Here is a 22,196-nt window from a genome sequence, read left to right on the forward strand (position 1 = left end):
TAGGGAAGTTTTCAAAAGCTGTTTGACTTGGTGCTCCGCGAAGTCACCCACGATCTAATGTTTGGAAGGTCTGCCCTACTTTTCATGGTTTTGCTCCACCATAAAACTGGAGTCATTACCTCCAACAAAGGTTTGCTTTTTGTCACAAATTGGATGGAGTGGAATCTACAGGGCATACTTCTTATGTCAGCTCCTATACTTGTGCTTGGATCTCTGTTCCACCAGTGTAAACCAGTCACAAAACACTAACTGTTCACTGGTTTCCAAAAACAAACAAACAAACAAATAAAAATAGCATTCTCCCCCAGCATTTAAGGAATCTAGCAAGGACTGAAGATTTGCAGACAAAGGACCGGTCACCTCAAGCCCTAAATACTCCACACCTGGAGGCTCTCTCAATCTCCCACACGCATCCCAGCAATTTTCCTCCCTTTCAGGAACAAACCAGCCCTCACTGGCTTTTGCCCCCCTGTCAAAACCCAGGGCACTAGTGGGCATGCTCCTCGGTGGATCATGGTGGCATCTTCCTTTAAAAGGTGATTTGCCCCACCTTGAGGCATACTCACCACACAACCAAGAGGAGAAGGGCCCCTGCAGGGACCGAGGGCTAGCGTGGGGCAGTATCATCCCCTACTCCAGCACCTAGTGTGGCAGCACGTTCTAGCTCCTTCTACTGCAGTGTGTCACCTGGAGAGATGTTAACAACAAATTCTTATTGGATATTTGGATGAATTTCTGCAGTTTTCATCATGTATTCAGTTCCATTATTACACATTCTAAGTGTTATAATGTGAATATCTTTCTCTCAATTCGAATACATTCAAATTACTGTATTGAATATGTAGTTTTATTCTATTAACCATGCAGTTGCATTTATGTATTATTCATTTATTACTTGAACAAACTAGGCTAACAAAGAATTATCCAGTGGAATTTCCAAGGACTTTTCGAAGAGATTTTAAAATAAATAAGTAAATATGTACATACCAGATACACATACATAAATCCATTCTTCTTTCTTCAAAGTAGTGAGACTTTTCCTCATAAGTATCTTCAATATCCCTCTTCAACTTTATTTATACCATTAGCATTATCACCTAGGCTCTTAACCTTTTTAAAAAGAGATTACCAAAAAAAAAGAATTTACAAAAAAATTTATCAAAAACTTCAATCCTGGGGATGCCTGGGTGGCCCAGTTGGTTAAGCATCTGCCTTTGGCTCAGGTCATGATCCCAGGATTCTGGGATCGAATCCCACATCAGGCTCCTTGTTCAGCAGAGAGCCTACTTCTCCTGCCTGTTGCTCCCCCCTGCTCCCCCTGCTTGTGTTCTCTCTCTCTCTCTGACAAATAAATAAAATCTTTAAAAAAATAAAAGAAACAAAAACCCTTCAATCCTGGGACAGAGTGGCCAACAGCCTGCAGAGCAACATGGCTAAGTTTTATTGTGATTACTGCGACACATTCCTCACCCATGACTCTCCATCTGTGAGAGAGACACACTGCAGCAGTAGGAGACACAAAAAGAACATGAAAGTCTACTATGAGAAATGGGTAGAAGAGCAGGCCAGAGCCTGATGGACAAAACAACCGCTGCATTTCAACCAGGAAAGATATCCCTCCTACTCCATTCTCTGCTCCTCCTCCTGCAGGGGCAATGATCCCACCTCCCCCAGGCTCCGGGGCCCTCCTTGCCCCCGTACGAGGCCAATGCCCCATATGGGGGGCCCTCCCATGATGCCAGTGACGGGCCCTCCTCCTCCTGGGATGATGCCAGTGGGACCTGCTCCTGGAATGCAGCCACCTATGGGACATGCCAATGATGCCTGGGCCCCCAATGATGACCCCTTCTGCCTGTCCCACGTTGGTGCCCACTCAGTCAAGAATGACTCGGCCAGACAGATAAGGAGAGACAAGAACCTCTCTATATTCATTTTATATTATTTGTTCTACTTCATCAGGAGATCGTGGTGCTGTGACTGTGAGTGTTTTCTCACAACAGGACAAGGAAGACTTGCTCCCCCTTCCTATCAGAGACAGAACAGTTTTCACAGGGGAGTAATGGGACCAAAAAAAAGGCAATTTTCCTTTGTATTGTGAAATGTGAAAATAAAATTGTCAACTCTTTCACTTAAAAAAAAAAGCAAAAACAAAACTTCAATCCAACCCTCATAAGCTATCCCAGATTCCACACAGTGAATTTGAATTAGTCAAGTTTTACTCAGTGTTATTTACATAAATTCACTTATTCATTGTTAAAAGCCCAATATTAGGTTACATTTGCATTGTCTTTTAAAAATTTCATTTTTAAACTGAATTTGTGAATATTAAAAAGTAAGTATGAAACATGGTTTAAAGGTTGGGACAGAGGTGACTGGAGACATTTTGGTGGAGACCGTGTTTCACACGCAGGTCACAGGCTCACTCCGACACTCCCGTGCTGTTGTCTGACCAGGCCAGGCCGGCTCCCCATCAGACCCTCTCACTGCCACACTTCTGCCACCTTCCGCATTTCCCAGCCCCACACAGGCCCCTCCCCAGTGAACACTACCCTGCACCCCAGCTGTGGCTAGAGCCAGAAAGAATAGACTCTCCGTGGGACTTAGTAATACGAGTGAAGAGTGCTCATGAACACCAGCTTTGCAGCTTTGAACATGAAGCAAGATGCAAATGGAAGGCTGGGTCTCCCTGACAACAGACAACCGATGGTGTCTAATATAAGACCACGTATTGGCAAGGATGGGTAATGAAATAATCTGCTTTATCCATTTCATAGTCCAAATTGTACTCTCTAACCAAGGGTACTTCAGCCATTTCTTGTAGTACAGTTTATTCAACACCATGATTAAACAATAGAATAAAAACATAATTAAGTTTAGGCCAGAACTGCCTTAATAGAGACTCGAACAAGCAGCTGGAGAGATGCTTGGCTCAGAAATAGTGCTGTTTGTTTTATTAGCTCATACCTATCACTCTGCCTGACCCAGGTGTGATACAGTCTTAGAGAGAGAAGAGACAGAAATATTGAGACAGAGAATTGGACTCTGTCTCCATGATACCAAATCAAGAACGGCCTCCTTCTACATCTTATGTCACCACCAGGGAGATGCTGCTGGCAGAAGACCGAGTGGAGCAGCTTCTTTGGTGGAATGAGGTTGCGATGCAAACAGCTCTGATGACATTTCCTTGAGTGGCACCTGTCACCTGCAAAGCCACGTCCGCTTCTCCGTCACACCCCAGACCTAAGATGGCCACCTAGAATAAACCATCTGAAACCCGCATGTCATCATGGGCAGGGGTGGGGGAGTACTGTGGTCATAAGTGACAATGTCTTCGCAGCAAGTTCAAAAGCCACAGTTTAAGTGAATAGAAATGCTTTTGTCCGATAAACTTTATTTGTGTAGAGTTTACCTACAATAAAATGGCCCCATTTTAAGCATATAGTTCAAGAGGGTTTGACAAACACTCTGCACCTATGTAATCACCACCACAGTCAAGATAGAGAACATTTCCATCACTCCAGAAAGTTCCTCATGCCCTTCCCTGGAAATGCCCACACGAAGTCTTTTTTATTTTTTAAGGCATAGAATCATCTTAAAATTGAAGTAGCATGAAAAAGAATCTGTTCACTTGCCAGAAACAACATTTAGATCTTAAATTCCTAACGTAAAATCAGCTCACTTCTCTCAGTATAGTTTTAGCACAGACCAGCTACTAATGAGAAGCCACAGCCATAGCCCTCTCAAACCTGGCTAATATTTGAAGTGCAACATTCACCAAAAAATCTGAGTGGGAAAGGGGTGCTTTAACCCACTTGACATATTCTGAAGTTATAAAGGTCTCCCACTAAGGCTACATGGTAGATCCCTCACATGGGTGAGAGGGTTGGGGGAGGGAGAAGCAGAAATGGAAAGAAAAAAGACTTCACTTAAAATACATACCATTTATATATTTATTTAAAATTATATATATGTGTGTATGTGGAAGTCGAATTTAAAATACAAATAGAAAATAATTACAGAGATACCTCAATTCTCACAAAAATTTTAAAAGCTTCCTAGTGAATTCCCCTCAAAACATTTCTTGCTTTATGTCACATCAAATAATTTTCTCATCCCTCTTAAAAAATAAAAACAAACTACAATCTAGAACAGATTATTGACTGATGGAAATGGAGTCTGAGATTTGGAGTGAAAAGTGCTTTCTCAGCCTGCAGCTCAACATTCTGCTCTGAAAGTGCTTCCCTCCCTACTTCTCCACAAATCAATAATAGATCAGACAAGAACTTTCTCTGCTGCGACTTTCTAAGAGATGCAGAGAATCGGGCACGGCAGGAACCCAGCGAGAATTCCTGATCCTAAACCCCATATCTCTCTCTGTCACGTGCAGTCTGTGAAGACATTCTAGAATGAAAAGGCACTTTTCAGCCTGCTTGCTTCAAAGCGGGCTGTAGCTAGGAGACTCTAGTGATTTCTAGTATGACTTCTTAAGAAAACGTTAAAATTGATACATACCACTAGAAAATGAAATTATGGCTGAAATTTTATCCAAAAACTGACATTGGTAAGGAAACCCAGGAGGAAAAAAAGTGACAATTGCACAACAACAACAACAAAAGACTTGTCTTAGTCACTTTTTAAAATATAAAAACAATTCATACTAATAAAAATACGGTAAACTAGAAAGAAGAAAAAAATTACCCACAATTCTACCTCCCAGAAAGCTCTGATAAAATTTCTTTTGGGATTTTTCTTAACATAATTTAAATCGAACTGTATATAACATTTTGTATCCCAATTTCTCACTTAACAATTATAATGTGTTTATTTTACATTCATAAATAATTATTAATAAACTTTTTTAATGGTTGTCATAAATAAGTCCAAAAAAAGTAATACTCTTACTTCCTCAGTGTTGGACAATTAAGCTGATTCCAATTTTTTGTTAAAACTGTGGTTAATATGTTGTATGTAAGTCTTTTTCTGTATTTTGGGATATTTCCCTAGAATACATTTTAAGATGTGCAGTCTCTGCATTTGGGTATAAAAGTTTTACATCTCTCGTGACATATTTTCAATTTGCTTTACAAAAATCTAATCGTCTCTTTTTAGGGCAAGTTGGCAGCATGTATCAAGATCCTCACAAATATTCCAAACCTTTGTTCCATTATTTTCTTAGAGAACAATCAGAGATATATGAAATGGTTTTGTTTAAAATATTATTGCAGTATTATTTCCATTACCAAGGAAGCTGGTCACAATCTAAATGTCCAAAACTAAAGAAGTAGTTAGAATAAAATTATGGTAGCCATAGAATATACTTATACATCACATGGATGGAACTGGAGGGGATTATGCTAAGTGAAATAAGTCAAGCAGAGAAAGACAATTATCATATGGTTTCACTCATATGTGGAACATAAGGAATAGTGTGGAGGACCACAGTGGAAGGGAGGGAAGACTGAATGGGAAGAAATCAGAGAGGGAGACAAGCTATGAGAAACTCTCGACTCCAGGAAACAAACTAAGGGTTCCGTGGTGGGTGGGTGGTGGGGGGTGGGAGGATGGGGTAACTGGGTGATGGGTATCAAGGAGGGCACATGATGTGATGAGCACTGGGTGTTATATACAACTGATGAATCATTGAACACGACACCAAAAACTAATGATGTACTATATGTTGGCTAATTGAACATAATAAAAAAAAATACTTTTTTCAAAAAATATATAAAAACATGTAAAATGTCAAAATATACATATACTTAAGATTAAATGAAAAAGTTAGAATATAAAATTATATGTATAATATGTCAATTATATTCCTAATTACATATGTATGTGTTCACAGAAAAAAGTCTAGAAGGAAACACATCACAATGTGTATAATGATTTTTTTCAATGATTATTTCATAAGGGATGTTTATAAGTGTTCCTTGCTATATTCCCTGGTATATATATTTTTACATATTCAGAGTATTAATCCTTTATTGTATTTCTATGATCTATTACATTTATGTAAAAGTATATATGTATATATATACATACAATTGAGTAGAATATTTAAAACATAGAAATAGAGACACTCCAATTCTTAAAAAATAATTTTTCAAGGCTTATTTTTTGTCTATTTTGTTTGAAAAGAAAGATTGACTAATTTTCCAGGCTGGGTTTTAACACTTCAACACAGGCACTGCACTCCAGGACTCAGTAAATACTTACTATGTGACCACTCAGCTCTCCATCACCTACAGGGTACATTCCAAACTCCTCAAATGCCCACAAAGATACAAGATCCCTCAGCATCTGGCTTCTACTCCCTATATAGCCTCAGCTGTGACTATCAACCCTCCCTGTTCCTGCCATCTGTCCTCCTGGCCATGGGGATGGGCATTCACTGAACAGAAACGTACTTCATCCTCTCAATGGGGGCGGTTCCTACAGGGCCACAAGACTCTCCCTAGCGGTCACTACTTTCGAGGAGTCTTCTGTTTCCTCCTTCCCTGCAGGCTGCTGCATGGCCTTCCTCTGGGCTGCCACCATGCCTTTGCTAGTCTCGATAATTGTATTCATCACACTTGCTCTTGAACGCCTGGGTACTCACTGCTCACTCCCTTTTAGAATGTCCGTGAGGGCAGAATTTTTTTTCCTGTTTTGCTTATCGTTATAGGCTGGGTGTCCAGAAAAGAACTTAGAGGACCCAAGCAATGTTCAAATGTTTATATGACTGACTGACAGAATAAATGAGTGAATGATTGATGGGACAGATTCAGCAGAAAACCTGAGTATCTAAAACACAAGGTGTCTGTCTGGCAAGGGGCAGAAGTCATGCCAAAAAGGAGGCAGAAAAAGATGAAGATATCGAGAGATAAGTAGCTTGGCCAGATGGAAAGAACATAGACTTTAGTCAGAAACACTGCTATCTGACTTTGAGAAAGTTCCTTAGTTTGCACCTGTGAAATAGGACCTTATACTCATTTGGTTGTTGTGAAAATTAGCTGAACTATACATATAAATACACACACACAGAGCCTTACGTGTCATAAGCATCCAGTCAATGTTTGACCTTTCTCCTACCTCCTTACATTATAGTTTGCTCTAGTTATTGCTATACCTATGAAAAACTGATCACAAATTTCTAAGAAAAAATGCACTGGACAAAATTATTTTACTGTAATTTTTTCAAAGATAAATCATCTTAGAAGAAGGGCAAGGGGAAGATGTCAGACGTCATAACCACGAGGAGATGTGCATGTGTAACCCGTACTGCAGGTGGGGACCCCAGAGGTTACTCAGAGGTGAGTTTTGTACAGAACAGAATCTTACATATTTCAGCGATGGGGCAAAGAAGTATTCCCAGAGCACAGGCCAACTCCTCTCTTACAGGTTTTGTTATCCTTTATATTGATGAGACAAGCACATACCATAGTAAATTCTGTCCTAGAGCCATTTGGCTAAATGTGTGGATGTCTAGGGCCAAAAATACATTCATTGATTTTGGGATTAGACTCTATTAATATACTTTCCAAACAGATATTTCTGTTCACCTTGAAGCGCTAGGGCTCATGTGCTGCTGGATGGTTGGGAACACTGGTCTTCCTATACAACAAAAATATGCTCCTCGGGATCATTAGGGCCGCAGATGGGATGGCTGCCCACCACAGCCCGTTCCTGGTGAGCTGACACTACCGGCGATGTTGAGCTGACTTTTCTAGAGCAGACTGCTGGATCCACAAGGCTCACTCAGGGCCTCCCTGGCAGAGGGAGAAGTGTCCCCACAGCAAAAGAGATGTGTACTGAGAAATAGAAAAATGAGCCATGGGGTTAGAGCAGCAAGAATAAATAGTCTGCTGCCAGGATCCTAAAGATTCTTTAATTTAACAAGGAGCACAAGCTTTTCTCGCTTCCACCAAAATTCATGGTTCCTGTATCTGGTAGCAACACAATTAGCTGTCATTCAAATAGTCATTGACTTGGAATTCTTAGTTTACCTACTTATACGGCATCATCAGCCACGTGGGATTTTGTCAGTATCTTCAGTTGTTGTGTTTTGCTTTTGTTTGGGGCTCTGCTTCTGTGTGTGAATATGTGTGATAGACCAATACAAAGATGAATCCACTTGCCCTGAGTGTGTTTTTCCCCTTGGCATTTTATGTCATTGCAATTATCAAAGTTCCCATATTTTAAAGTATTGCACTTCCTAATTTGGTTAGTCAACTTACTTGGCTGCTATCGGCCAAAGCCAGATAAAGGGCAGTGGGATTAACAGGCAGGAAACAGAGCTAAGGGACGTGGGAATTCACCATAGCAACTTGGCTACAATTAGGTGTCTGGGGAGAAGGTGTTTGTTCTGAGGTAGGGGAGACAGAAGGGGTAACAGGAAACCAAAGAATGGAAAAAGGGAGCCTCTCCAACAAGTGAAAGGAGGAGGAGTAGACAGACACAAACACAAGGTAGCAATGCCAGCAAATTCCTGGTGGGCACCTGAAGGCAGACTTCCCGGTAGGGGCGCGCTTGGCCTTGGGGGAGGTGCAGATGGTAATTAGGACCTGGGGCAGTTGTTTAAAAAGGACAAATCTCCTCCAGCACTGCTATCAGGTGGGAAAATTTACACAGACACAAGATCTAAGGCAAAGATGGAGGGAGGCATGGTGGACTGGATGGATTGACGCATGGGCAGAGGGGCAGGCAGGTGGATGAACAGACAGACGGACAGTTAGATGATTGTTTATGGGAATACAGTAGCAATTTTTAGGAACATTAGAGAGGTCCCCTGACCAAAATTATGTTCTCTGTAGGACTTTAGGAATGCCAACATTAGAAATTCATTCCTTTCGAGTATTTCACTGTGGGTGCTTGGATCTCTGGATCAAAATGAGCTTGTTTAGGGGCGCCTGGGTGGCACAGTCGTTAGGCGTCTGCCTTCGGCTCAGGGCGTGATCCCAGCATTCTGGGATCGAGCGCCACATCGGGCTCTTCTGCTGGGAGCCTGCTTCTTCCTCTCCCACTCCCCCTGCTTGAGTTCCCTCTTTCGCTGGCTGTCTCTGTCAAATAAATAAATAAAATCTTAAAAAAAAAAAAGAGCTTGTTTAGAAACTAGTTGGGGTGGGGCATAGGAATCTATGGCTTAAGAAGCTCTCCACATGAGTTTTATATACACCAGTGTTTGAAATGCCTGAACTAAGGCATCATCCCTTGTCTGGTGTAAAGTCCACACTGGATTAATCAGAGCCTTCCTTTTTTTTTTTTTTAAAGATTATATTTATTTATTTGAAAGAGAGAGAGAGAGAGAAGCAGGCTAGCTGCTGAGCAGGAAGCCTGATGCAGGGCTCGATCCCAGGACCTGGGATCATGACCTGCGCTGAAGGCAGATGCTTAACTGACTAAGCCACCCAGATGTCCCTAATCCGATTCTTCCTAACAGACACTGGTGGAAAGTCAGACAGCAGAAGAATATGGCAAGAACTATTTGGTGGTGGAGAGAGAGGTCTTTCCTCTCTCCAAGTGCCAGTGTAGGGTCCTAGGCAGGAAGAGCCCCTGGAAGTGTTCTGAGGGCTGTTAGGGTAGCAGAGAGAAGAGTCAAACCACAGGTCGTGCCCCTCAGACCTTCGGAACTACCAGTCATGTATTTTTTAAGGTTCAAGTAAAATGTCGACTCCTTCAACAATTTGTGCCACTTGCATCACCTAAACCCAGAGGGAAGTCACCTATACTTCTGAATTCCTCTTTAGAATGTTGTCTATACATACTGATGGACTTCATTTATTCATTCATTTAACAAATACTTATTGAGCACTTACTCTGTGCCAGACACGGTTCTAGCCATTGAGGCAGAACAGTAAAAAAAAAAAAAAAAAGAGAGACAAAAATTTCTGCCCTTGTGAGGCTTAGATTCTAATAGGAAAAACAATAAGAAAGGTAAAATGTGTATGATACAGATAAATACCAAGGAGGAAATGCAGCAGGAAACAGTAATACTAAGTATATAGTTTTATTTTTGCTTATATTTATACAGATTTTATTTATTTATTCGAGAGAGAGAGAAAGAGTACGGGTGAGGCAGAGCAGAGGGAGAAGCAGAGTCCCCGCTGAGCGTGGAGCCTGATGTAGGGCCGGATGTGGGACGCCAAGACCCTGGGATCATGATTAATTCAGTAAAGTCGCAGGATACATAATCAATGTACGGAAATCTGTTGCAATTCTACACACCACTAATGAAGCAGCAGAAAGAAAAACCAAGGAATTGATCCCATTTGCAAGTGCACCAAAAACCATAAGATACCTAGGAATAAATCTAACCAAACGTGAAAGATCTGTACTCTGAAAATTATAAAACGCTGAGGAAAGAAATCGAAGATGGCACAGAGAAATGGAAAGACATTCCATGCTCGTGGATTGGAAGAACAAATATTGTGAAATGTCTATAGTACCCCAAGCAATCTACACATTTAATTCAACCCCTATCAAAATACGGCCAGCACCCTTCCCAGGTCATTTAAGCAGAGGCAACAGCAGGATCAGAAGCGCTGAGGCAAGAGCCGGCCGGCGTGTCGAAGGGGTGCACCAAGGCGGCCTCTGTGGCTGGAGGAGAGTAAGCAAGGAAAGGAGATGTAGGAGATGAGGTCAGATGGCTATAGGAAGACTCTACCACACGCGCCTTGAAAAGATTTTGTAGATATTACAAAGGTTTCATCTTTTACAAGATGGAAAACTAGTGAAGGATTTTGAGTAGATGGGTTCCCTGATCACTCTTTGACAACATCACCGGCTATTTCATTGATGATAATTTATAGGTGGCAAGTTTGGCAGAAGGGAGATTGGTTTTAGAAAGCCACTGCAACAGTCCAAGGGAAAAACAATGGTGGCTTGGACCGGTGAGGCAGCACAGGAAGCAATGAGAAGTGACCCATTCTGGATACTTTTTTAAGGTGGGGCAAACACTGGGTTTGAAAGAAAAAGAGAAGCGAAGTAGAATTCCAAGGTTTGGGGCCTGAGCACCTGGAAAAAGGCTGTTGCCATTTACTGCAGTAGGGAAGGCTGTTTGGGCAGCAGCTCTGGGGAATAGGGGATTGAGGGATCACCAGCTTACAGCCCTGAGACTAGGTGAACTCATCAAGGTGTTGAGTCTCGAAGTGTAAGGACAGGGCTCTGGGGAACCGCACTCACAGGCAGGGTGACCAGCTATTCTGGTTTGCCCAAGGCTGAGGATTCCAGGATGTGGGACCTTCAGTAAAGCTCTGAGAATACTGAAACCATTGGTCCACTATTCAGAGGTGAGGGAGATGAATGAGAAACCCATGAGAAAGAATAGCAGAGCCTGGGAGACACATTGCCCTGGAGCCAAGTAAGGAAGAAGCTTCAAGGAAAAGACAGCCTTCAACTCTGTCAGATGCTGCTGATGGGGCAAGTGACAGGAAGAGGGAGGAGCTGACCCCCGGACATACAACAGAGAAGTCACAAGGAACTCTGACAAGGGCAGTTTTAGGGCAAGGTGCCTGGGACAGAAAGCTGGACTCTGGTGATTCAAGAGAGTCTTAGGCGGCCCAGGCTGCTCTAACAAAATACCGTAGTCTGTGTGGCATAAGTGACAGAAATTAATTTCTCACAGTTCTGGAAGCTGCTAAGTCCAAGATCATAGTGCTGACAGATTCGGTTCCTGGTGAGGACGCTCCACCTGGCTTCTCATTCTGTGCCCACTTACCTCGGTGTGTGTGTGTGCAGAGACCGAGAGAGACTGGGATCCCTTTGTCTAAGGCCATCAGTCCTATCAGGTTAGGACCTCACCCTTACGATTTCCTATAACCTTAATTACTTCCTAAAAGACCTTATCTCCAAATACAATCACATTCAGCGTTAGGGCATCAACATATTGGGGGGGGGTACAATTTAGACCATAGCAAACAGAAAAAAATAGAAAGAGAAAAATAAAAACAACACTTTGAGGGAGTTTTCCTGGGCAGAAAAGGGGTGGGAGAGTGGTAGTTAAAAGGACATAAAGGAAAGGAAGGCTATTTGTTTGTTTTAAGATGGGTAGAAGGAAAAAAAAACATGTTTGTGTGCTGATGAGAATGATCTAGATAAGAGAGAAGAAGGGTCTTTGAATAGTTGAAAGGAAGTGGGACCTAAACAAGGAGCACAGTTCATTCATTGACGCAGGAGCTGAGACAAAATTTAAGGACAGAGATGCACATAGGTCTACAGACATAGCGTGCGGACTCCTCAAAATTCTCTTCTGATAATTTCTGTTTTCTTGGTTAAATGGAAAGGAAAGGTCATGAGCTAGAGTGAGGACGGGAGCAGCTGTTGGCAGTTTGAGGGCTGAGGGAAAGTAGGAGGGTCATCTAGGAGAGTAGGAAAGTCCTGTAGAAAGGAAATATAATTGCCAGGAAGCATTCAGGACTCGCTTCGAGTTGAGCACTCCTTCAGAATGGAAGTCAAACACTCACACCTTAGCACAATCCAGCATGGTTATCCCAGGAGGGCTGACACACAAGGCTAAGGGTTAGCGGACTTGGGGACTGACTAGTCAGTCAGGGTTTCACCATTCACTTACGTGTGTCACTTCATCTCTCTGAACCTTCTCAATTTTATCTGTGAAACTGGGATATTGTGTCTGCACTGCCTTCCTCAGAAGAGTCATGAGATGGAACCTGAGGAACATCTTCTAAACTGTTAAGTGTTAAACACATCAGAGATTCCTAGAAGACTAAAGCAGGTCAAACTTCAATTGGAATAGCACGAGGAAACGTCCTCAGGTCCAACTGAGGTCTTGCCAGGAAGGATGGCCTAAGGGCACTTAGGAGAACAGGTCGCAGGTGACCTACAGGAAAACGATGTTGAACAGGACACACTCGGCCAACGACTACTAGTTGCTGTGGTCTAGGGCTGGTTGAAGCTGGTTAGCTGAGGACATGGCACTCCGCAGACACCCAGGATCCAGGCTGCCCCTGGTCCATACACACTTTTTGTGGTGAGTGAGAAATGGGCTCCCCCTTGCCTGGGAGCCTCAGTCAGTTAAGCCGCTGACTCTGGATTTCAGCTTAGGTCATGATCTCGGGGCCCCAAGTCAGGCTCTGCTCTGAGCTGAGCTCAGAGTCTGCTTGTCCCTCCCCCTCTGCTTGTCCCTCCCCACCCCCAACTCGTTCTCTCTCATGTGCTCGCACTCTCTCTCTCAAATACATAAATAAAATCTTAAAAAAAAAAAATAGGTGCCCCTTTCTCAAGACCCTTTACTCCCACATATCAGAACACTGTCCTGATGTACTTAGCTTGTTAGAATAAGATATTTGCTTGACATAAACCTGAAAACTTGTAACAAATATGAAAATCTACTGTGTTATTGTGTAAAAGGCACCCCCTGGTGTTGTGTAGTGCACAACACACAGCAGTTGTTGTACACACAGCTGACCCTTAACACTTACCAAACCCTTCACTGACCACCACTTCACAATTATTTCCTTATGTCTATATTTAAAGTAATATCAGAATATAATGTTTTTAAGTTTTCAAGATCAAAATTGAACATTATCGGCCTTTGTACTTTAGGCTCTACTCTCGGCAAGCCCGGATTAGAAGAGGTCTTTGAAGGTTACCGACTTCCAGGAAGGATTTTACATATGCATTCGGCAGGTGGGAATCCAAGGGTACAAATATATTATGTGCACTGTACAAGCAACCATTTCGAGAACAAACAAGTTAGATTCTCATTTCACTGGGGTCCATTTTTCTAGCCAAATGCTACAGACTAGAAGCTGAATTTAAGGAGAGAGAGAATCACAAAAGATCTCTTAACAAGGTCAAATCCAGTTTTCCTTTCTCACACAGACCCTGTCTATGTATTTCTTGGATAATTGCCACCTTGTGAAATAATCACTAATAATAGCTACCTTTTAGTGGAGTCCCAGCCTGACACTCAGCTGAGCACTTTAAGTGTATCATTGCATTTAACCCTCTCGACCACCTTAGGAGATCAATATTATTAGCTCACTTTACAGATGAGAAAACTGAGTCTTGAAGAAGTGAGGTAATTTTGCCCAAAGTAAATAGCCAGGTGGTTGAGGAGTTAGGGTTCCAACCCTCTCTCTCTTGGTATCCATGGCCACTTGCTGTCACTCATGGTGTACCAGTCCCCCTTGGTGCTTGATAAAATGATGACCAGGATGGTGTAATGAGCCTTTTGGACACCTTACAAACCATGAAATACTGTATTTCTAAGTTTTAAGAGCTCAGCTTAGCACTAGAAGACATACTGCTGAAGCCAAAAATCATGAGCGGTATTTACCTGTGGGATCTAAGATGTCATTTGGCATCCTGAACATTACATGTCCCCAGAGCAAGGCAAACCTGGCACCATACTTTGAAAACTAACTCAACCAATAATATAACTTCTGTATACGAGGGTCAGGTAGTATTACCAAAATCTGCAGATCCCGACTTTAGAACTCAGGGAAATGTTTCAGAGCTGAAACAATCAACATCCTTTTGGCCAAGTAATGGAACAACATTTTCCCTACAAAGCCAAAATTCAATACTTTAATTCATTTAAAGCCCAGACCCACCACGCCTGTCATTATCGCCGCATTCTTTTGTGAGACTCCCCCTAGTGGCCCACACGCGTCAGCTTCCTGAGCGAGCACACTTGGAGGAAGTTCGGGGAGTTCCTCAGCAGTTCATTCTCTTTGTCTAATTTGATGGAAACCGGTTTCCTCTATCAAATGTGATGGTGAAATCAGGGGAAGGGTGTGAAATGTCAGCCGAATCACCCCCCCCCACACACACACACAATGGGACCAGTAGGTGAAGGACCTAGTGATTTTACGAGGATGAGCACTAAAAACCCTTGAAGCTCTGAAATCGCAGGGACTTGACCTGAAGTGTGAGGGCCAACCCCACTGACATCACAGATCCTCCCTGCAGTCACAATGCTACTGAGCCACCCTAGGAAGGTGCCCCTGAAACACAAAGACTTTAGTCAGATTGCAACCAGGTTTCCTCAGAGCTTTGCTTTCTGAAAGACAAAATAAAAAATCTCTGCTCCCTTTCAAAAAAGTCAGATCAACAAAAAATAAAGCCCAGGAAATCAAGCATCATGAGCTCAGGTATTTATCTCATGGATTATTCAAGGTCTCTAAATTCTCATCCTCGACGATCTTACTTATATTTCTTACCACATGTAAACAAGGTAATAAATCCCAAAGGAGATCCTTGGATGGCTTGGGCACGACAGAGCGAGCAATCGTTTCCTATTATTTTATAACAGTTTGATCTAAGTGTCTGCATCTCAACAAAGTTTCCTAAATGTCTGATGGAAGTACCTGGGACGATGAATTCTTCTAGACGACTATGGGTGTGATGGGGGCCTGGTGAAGAATTGATGTAGGGGAAGACAGAAGAGGGGAGTATAAAATAAGTTAGAAGCCTCCCTTAACGTTCACCATATGTACAGAAACTGTTCTTACTTTTAAAAAATAATAATAATAACCACCAAGGCAAAAATTCACTTGCCTTAGTTCCTGATCTGATTCAGCATTCTGGTTGCCTAGATACAGATGTAAACAAAAGTGCCTCCCTGACTGCAGAGGAACAGCCGACGGAAACTGATGGCCCCCTTCCTGGCCCAGTCAATGACCAAGAAAAGAAAGCAAGTACTTTTAGACATTAATAGTAAAAATAGAATATTTTGTTCAGCTTCTTTAAAGCTTAGCGTTGTTCAGAGAGTTCTAAGGAGTCCTAGAAGAGTTGCTTTTCTTTTCACTCTACCTACATTTCTTGTTTGCTCTGCTTTGACAAAGTGACTGATGACCACACAATCCGAAAAGAGAAAGGGTCTCAATACGTGAATACGTTCACTGGACTGACTTTTAATATGCAGGGTTAAATATGAACAAACATTTGATAATTATTTTTTATAAAGATTCAAAAGAAACTCTGATAAATTCAAGATAAAGACTTTAGCTTTAACATGAAAAAGAGAATAGCTATATAAGTTTCTTTTATTGGTACTTGTCGTTAATGAAAAAAAAATTCAAAGAAGCAGTATTTTAGATCTCACCAGGGGACGCAGCCTCTGGTGATGGTAAGAGCACTGGAAAGCCGGCCCAGGGTCAAGTACTGGTTTTTGGAAGCTGTTGGCTGTAGCACCCACTGGCTGTGTGACTTCCAGCAATTACTTAACCTGTTTCCTCTTCTATGAAATGGGCTAATTAGGCCTATCATCCAAAGATGTGAGGTTTGAATGAAGCACTAAGCTAAAGGGTTTAGCAAGTAAGAGAGATTCAGCCAGTCACTATGATATGATTATTATTATCATCTATACGATCTTCGGTAAGTCTGTTACTTCTCTAATCCTCAGATTCCTCGCCTCTAAAAATAATCATCTTAAATTCTTTCTGCAATAGGGTAGGATTTCAGTAAAGATGGTGATTCCCAGCTTATAGGACATCATATATGTGAAAGTATTTTATAGGCCTTAGTTAAACCATAAAGGAACACAGCATTTTAAAGTATTGTTATGAAACAGGTGAAAACTGATACATGTAAAAAGTCCAGGGAATAGCCACCAAGTTGTTTGTGAGAATCGTTATATAATTATATTCTAGCTTATAGGAATAGAGGTGAAACAGAGCTGCCTCCTAAATGCAATTGGCAAAGATATGAAAATTTACGTACTAGCTTAGATACATCAGAAATTGCATAGAAGAGGAAACAAATAGGCCACAATGTTAACAGCTTTTGCTTTCTATAGGTAGTACAATTATAATGAGAATTTCTCTTTTCTGTATCTTTTACTTTTCTATATTTTTCCAAATTTCCTCTGTTATCAGGTTTAACATTTGTTACTTTAAAAGTATATGAGTTGTAGCTGTGTTTTTAAGATGATGTTATTTATGGTCTTCAAAATAAGACTTGAAAATAACATAAAAGTAAAAGATACATATCCCACTGTTTCACTTGAGAAGGGGGAAGGAGACAATCATGCAGTAATTTAGTGTCCTTGGACACAATATTCACATAGTCGTGCATTCCACAAAAGGGAATGAAAGGGCTCCTAGGTGCCAAACATGGAAGGCCAGGGGGCAGCCAGGTGCTGAGGGGATACCACAGACAGACCAGTGCAGGGTCACCGTGGAGAGGTGAGAAGAGGAGCAGGCATTGAGTAGGCCAGGAGCCCAGGGTCCAGCTCTGTTCCAGCTCGAAACTAGAGTCCAAACACAAAGCAGGGCAGAAGGCCAGTCGTGTTCTGTAGGGAGTTAGGATGGTTTCCATAACATGGACCCCTGGGTACCCAGTGGATCAGTGTATCCATCCTCTAGGGGAAGACCTGGCTTTGGAGCCTCAGACGCCACTCAGCAAGGGGGAGAGAGGGCCTAAAGCATGATCGGGGTGGTCACTGGCTCCACTTTGAGCAGCCTTGAGCCTGTGCTGGTCACCCACCACCAAGTGGGTGGGATCAGGAGAGCCTGACTATTGTCAGGGGGTCTTTATTAGTTTCCTTGATAATAGACTCATTTTTTTTGTATGTTTTATTGGAGGAGAGAGCGTTCCAGTTTAGTCTCTTAGGTGCTAAATTAAGAAGTAAGATGTGGTAGTTTTGCAAAAGAAATGATTTCTATTTGTGGATCTTATCTACTCTGCTCACCACGATCGTGTGCAATAACATAAACTAAGAAAAATATCCCAGGAAACTATTTTGTTTAAGTTTGAAACTGAGGCAGAATACCACTCACACGCTCCCGATTGAATCCAGTTCAGTGATGGGCTATTAAAATGAGCATAAGTCGGTGTCCTGTTTTTTATCTTAAAAATAAAGAACATTAGAGTTCAAAACAGTTTTAGCATATGTCAAACAGTGAGTGCATTTGGCAGTCTCTTTCCTCCTAGAAATGCTGCAAAATTGTGAACTTTCGTACAAGGGGAACTTTCTAGTAGTACCACATTATTGAATTAGTTAAGTGTTCATATGGCCACGTAGGTTAAATACTAGTAAGTCATGTACAAAACTGTGCTCTGCTTTCATTTCTCATTGACTGTAATAATCTGACATCCAGGTTTCTTAGAAAACAAAATCACCTGGCTAGACTAGATTTCTAGTTGTGCGCTTTGTTTCTGAAAACTGGTTGATTCCCCTCAGAAATGAGCATGTTGGAGTAAATTCACTCTGTGAGAACCTCTTTAGTAACTCATCCAATAATCATTGGCTATTTCACTCCAAATTTTTCTAAGAACAATCCATGGCTTTGACTTGTCCAATAAGTTTTTCCTGACTGTGATACCAATCTATGAAATGAAGCTCTCCAGCGTCTTTCTAGAACTTGATTTTGGTTTAAGTCTCCAGAAATACAGATGGAGCATGTGGAAGTTTAACTGGGCTGACGGTCTATAGCATATATTTTGTTTCAAATTAAAATATTTATGTAAAAATAAGATGGGTACGACCTATAAAGTAGCTGATGATACATTTTAAACCCATGACCTTTGTTTTAGGTAAGATTATCTCCTGCCACAATGTCAACCAAGAATTCTACAGATCTAGTTCAGTATGTCGACAAGTAAGTCTGTACATTGCAACCGGCTTTAACTATTTACTGTATTTAATGATTCAGCTAAAGATTAAAGTGCCTGACTGAGATCTTTGAGTTCATCTAAACTGGTTCTCTGCTTTCGGAAGAGACTGCATAAGCAACTTCAGAAGATGACCTTCTCTAGGCTATTCCTTTCTCTTTGACAGAACGAGCCATTTGATAGCCTCCTCTTGACGTAACTTCCATAAGTTCCTACAGATTATGAATCATACAACACAGGCAATGAATGACATAAGAAAAGATCAGATAGAGTTAACTATGACTTTCAAAATACATCAAGTAAATCTTTTAGCATTTTGTTATACAAACTCAGAAATGTTTAAGTATATTAAATGAATCATCAGAAAATTGTGTTTCTGCTGTTTATAGTGCCACACCTGGAGCTAATCCAGGGAAGGTCTGCAGAAGAGAGACAACTCTGGGGGCTTGACAATATGACACATTATTGATACATGGGCAATGTCCAAAAGACCCTTTAATTCCAGTTGGTAAAGGTAGGATCACAGAGGCAAGGCATAGTCTATTGAGTTTTCTATTTTCTATGTCGAAGGAGGATATGGTCTGAGGCAACAATTAATGCTTTTAGAGCACTTGGGATTTCATCTCTGTATGACCTCAGTCAGTCCCATAATGTCTTTTGGCTTTGGTTCTTTCATTTGCCAAACGGAGAGGTTAGATTAGAAGCTCTCTTGGACTCACTGTAGCTTTGAGATAATTCTGAACCTGGGGTGCCTGGGTGGCTCAGTCAGTTAAGCGTCTTCCTTTGGCTCAGGTCCTGATCCCGGAGGAGTCCCAGGACTGAGACTTGCATTGGGCTCCCTGCTCAGTGGAGAGTCTGCTTCTCCCTCTGCCCCTCAGCCCGCTCACGCTCTCTCTCTCTCAAAAAAAAATAAATAAAATTTTTAAAAAATAAAATAAAATAATTCTGATCCTAAAATATACATTATGACCACAGAAGAAAAATTATCAAACAAATGAAATGAGTCAATGAGAAGAGAAAAATTTAAATGAAAAAAATTTTTTCATTTTTTAATATTACCTTTAACAATAAAGATGATAAAAATTTTAAACTCACAGATTTGTATTACAATCTGTGAGGTGCGGCCAGCCTGGACTCACAGCGTCTTAGCCCTGCCTGGTAGGCACCACCGTCAACCTCAATGCAGTCTCTTATTCCTGTCTAGCATCTTCTAGATTCCATCTCTACCCCCCTGCCTGTGATGGGCGAGACTCTGGCTGTGGGTGGACACAGCTGCAGAAATTGGGCATGACCCACAGCACCCCCGGATGTCAGTCAGGGCAGGGGCTGCCCAGATGAAGCTCAGCGCCTCCCCCCACCCAGGAGGCCCTCTGGATTCTTGCCACAGGTAGGAGCTTCTGCTCAAGGGAGAGAACTGTGCTGAGGTCAGACTGAGGCCAGACTCAGTTCTCCAGAGCAGAGAGGGAGCCCCTCCAGCCTCTGGGCCTCAGAGAGGACCCTAAGAATTCCTCGGAGAGATGGGAGCCAAGCAGAGGAAAGGTAACTCGTGGTTACATAATATATCCTGAGAAAACACAAGGTGACAGGAAGAGCTACTAACTGGTCTAAGCAAAGTTGCTGTGATATAGGAAAGAGTCAAAGAAGCAGGTTAAAACATTTCCCAGCCGAGTTACTGCCAATCTTCAAGGCTCAGTCTCCATCCAAATTGAGAAAAAATTTACCTATGTAGTTGTGGGGATGAGAGGAAATAATTTTTACGAAAGTGACATGTCGATTATAAGCATTATATGGAAATCAGGTCATGTAATAATAAGTTCCTTACATTTGACCCGGGTTAGGAACTTCCCTTTGTGTTAGTTACCTAGGGCTGCCATAACACAATCTCATAAACTGGGTAGCTTAAAACAACAGATATTTATTGCCCTACAACTGGAGGTCAGAAGTCTGAAATCAAAGTGTCAGTAGGGTTGGTTTCGTCTGAGGACTCTGAGGGAGAATCTGTTTCATTCCTCTCTCTCTGCTTCTGGTGACAGCTGGCAATCTCTGGTGTTCCTTGGCTTCTAGATGCATCCCTTCCATCTCTACCACCATATTTACATGGTATTCTCCTTGGGTCTCCATCTTCACAAGGCCATCTTCTTATAGGGGTGTCAATCATATTGGATTATGGGCCCACCCTACCCTGCCATCCCAACTAATTACATCTGCAATGACCTTATTTCCAAATAGTTACATTTTGAGGTACTAGGAGTTAGGATTTCAACATATCTTTTTGTGGGGACACAATTCAGCCCATAATTCCATTAATAATTACTAATAATCATCATAAGAACATTCGTATATGACACTTATGGACATCACAAAGCACCCCAAGTACATTAGGTAAATCGATATCCTTCAACTGATTGGGTCAGGCAGGAGCCCTGATCTCCACAGGATACAAGGAGCTCTCTTCTGGACAACCTAAGAAAGGCTGGAGATAGTAAGTGGCAGAGACAGCACTTGAACCCCAGTCTCCAGACTCCAAATGCAGTGTTCTTTATCCTGGAGACTCCTACAAACAACACGTACACCCCGAAAATAGCCAGGCAACATGGAAGAGTGTCACAAAAGCACGACAAAGTGTGATAAGAACTCCAAATACCAACAAAACAATTTGCTGCTGCAGTTTGCATACGCTTTGCCTGTAAGTGTAACCCACCATGTCTTCCTCCTCCATCACACAGACTCTGGAGCCCCTGAATGCCTCCCGCAAGAAAGCCAGTCACCGCAAGTGCATCATGCATTCTGTAATTTTATCGAAAATTTTACTAACGTGAGGTGTTTGCCTCATACAGTATATAACTTTTTGCTAGAAACTATCCACAACCAGTCTCCTTCTCCCGTCTCTTCTCAGCTATGTCCCTATTTAGAGTCCTGCCCTTTCCAGGCTCTTCCATGCAGACCTCGAGCTGGTGCAACCCTACCGGCTTTGGTCGGCCTCTTCCCAGACTGTACTCATGAAACTGGAGTTGCCTCCCTTAGGCCCCTAGAGCATTCAGTATCATGTAAAACTCAGCCACGGAGGCTTCTCTAGCTGCCCAAATCCATCTGCCAGGGTGGTCAGAAACAAGCATGGAGAAACGACAGAAAACATTTTCAATCCCATTGTTCCGCACTCACTTACAGGTTATTTTTGTGAGGCATCCAAATGTTCCCTAAAATTTCACTTCATATGTATATTTTTCACAGGACTCTTGGCACTGAGAATGGAACTAGTCATAATAGATGTCACAAAAATGAAAATTTTCTTCAGTTCTGCTCCTCATTGTTCTAGAAAAGGCCTTCAGCTCTCAGATTTTTGCGTCTTGAGTATTACAGGTTGCCAGAACGGTTATCAGAATCTCCTCAGTAAATTTGGGGCTCTGTTCCCAAGAACAGAACAGGCAGAGAAGTGAGAGGCGCTCTGTGCCGCTGCACCTGCCAGCAACAGCACAGCTGGTGCGAGTCACACGGAATCGCAGAGAATGAGAACTCCGAGTCTGTGGAAAATCTGTTCAGAGCCCGTTGTCGGCTCCATAATCAATGATTTCTCTAAAGCCTAAATAGCTCTCTGAAAAGGCCCCTGGGAATTCTTCCTCCTGTGGTTAGTAACTCCATCT

The 22,196-nt window shown here is 42.1% G+C and overlaps 1 protein-coding gene and 1 pseudogene across 1 annotated transcript in view; both read left to right on the plus strand.

Moving 5' to 3' along the window:
* Window positions 1-1,429: 1,429 nt before the first annotated feature.
* On the plus strand, window positions 1,430-1,904 carry LOC113254918 (U1 small nuclear ribonucleoprotein C-like; annotated as a pseudogene).
* A 5,336-nt stretch (window positions 1,905-7,240) lies between these two features.
* FAM81B (family with sequence similarity 81 member B) overlaps window positions 7,241-22,196 on the plus strand; it is a 56,410-nt gene continuing 41,454 nt past the window's right edge. Inside the window, 6 exon segments of the mRNA XM_026498439.4 lie at window positions 7,241-7,292; window positions 13,540-13,623; window positions 14,981-15,066; window positions 15,068-15,092; window positions 15,537-15,634; window positions 18,478-18,542. Of these exon segments, the coding sequence (XP_026354224.2) occupies window positions 7,241-7,292; window positions 13,540-13,623; window positions 14,981-15,066; window positions 15,068-15,092; window positions 15,537-15,634; window positions 18,478-18,542 (410 nt within the window).

Source organism: Ursus arctos, unplaced genomic scaffold (assembly GCF_023065955.2).
Source record: "Ursus arctos isolate Adak ecotype North America unplaced genomic scaffold, UrsArc2.0 scaffold_5, whole genome shotgun sequence".
NCBI lineage: Eukaryota > Metazoa > Chordata > Mammalia > Carnivora > Ursidae > Ursus > Ursus arctos.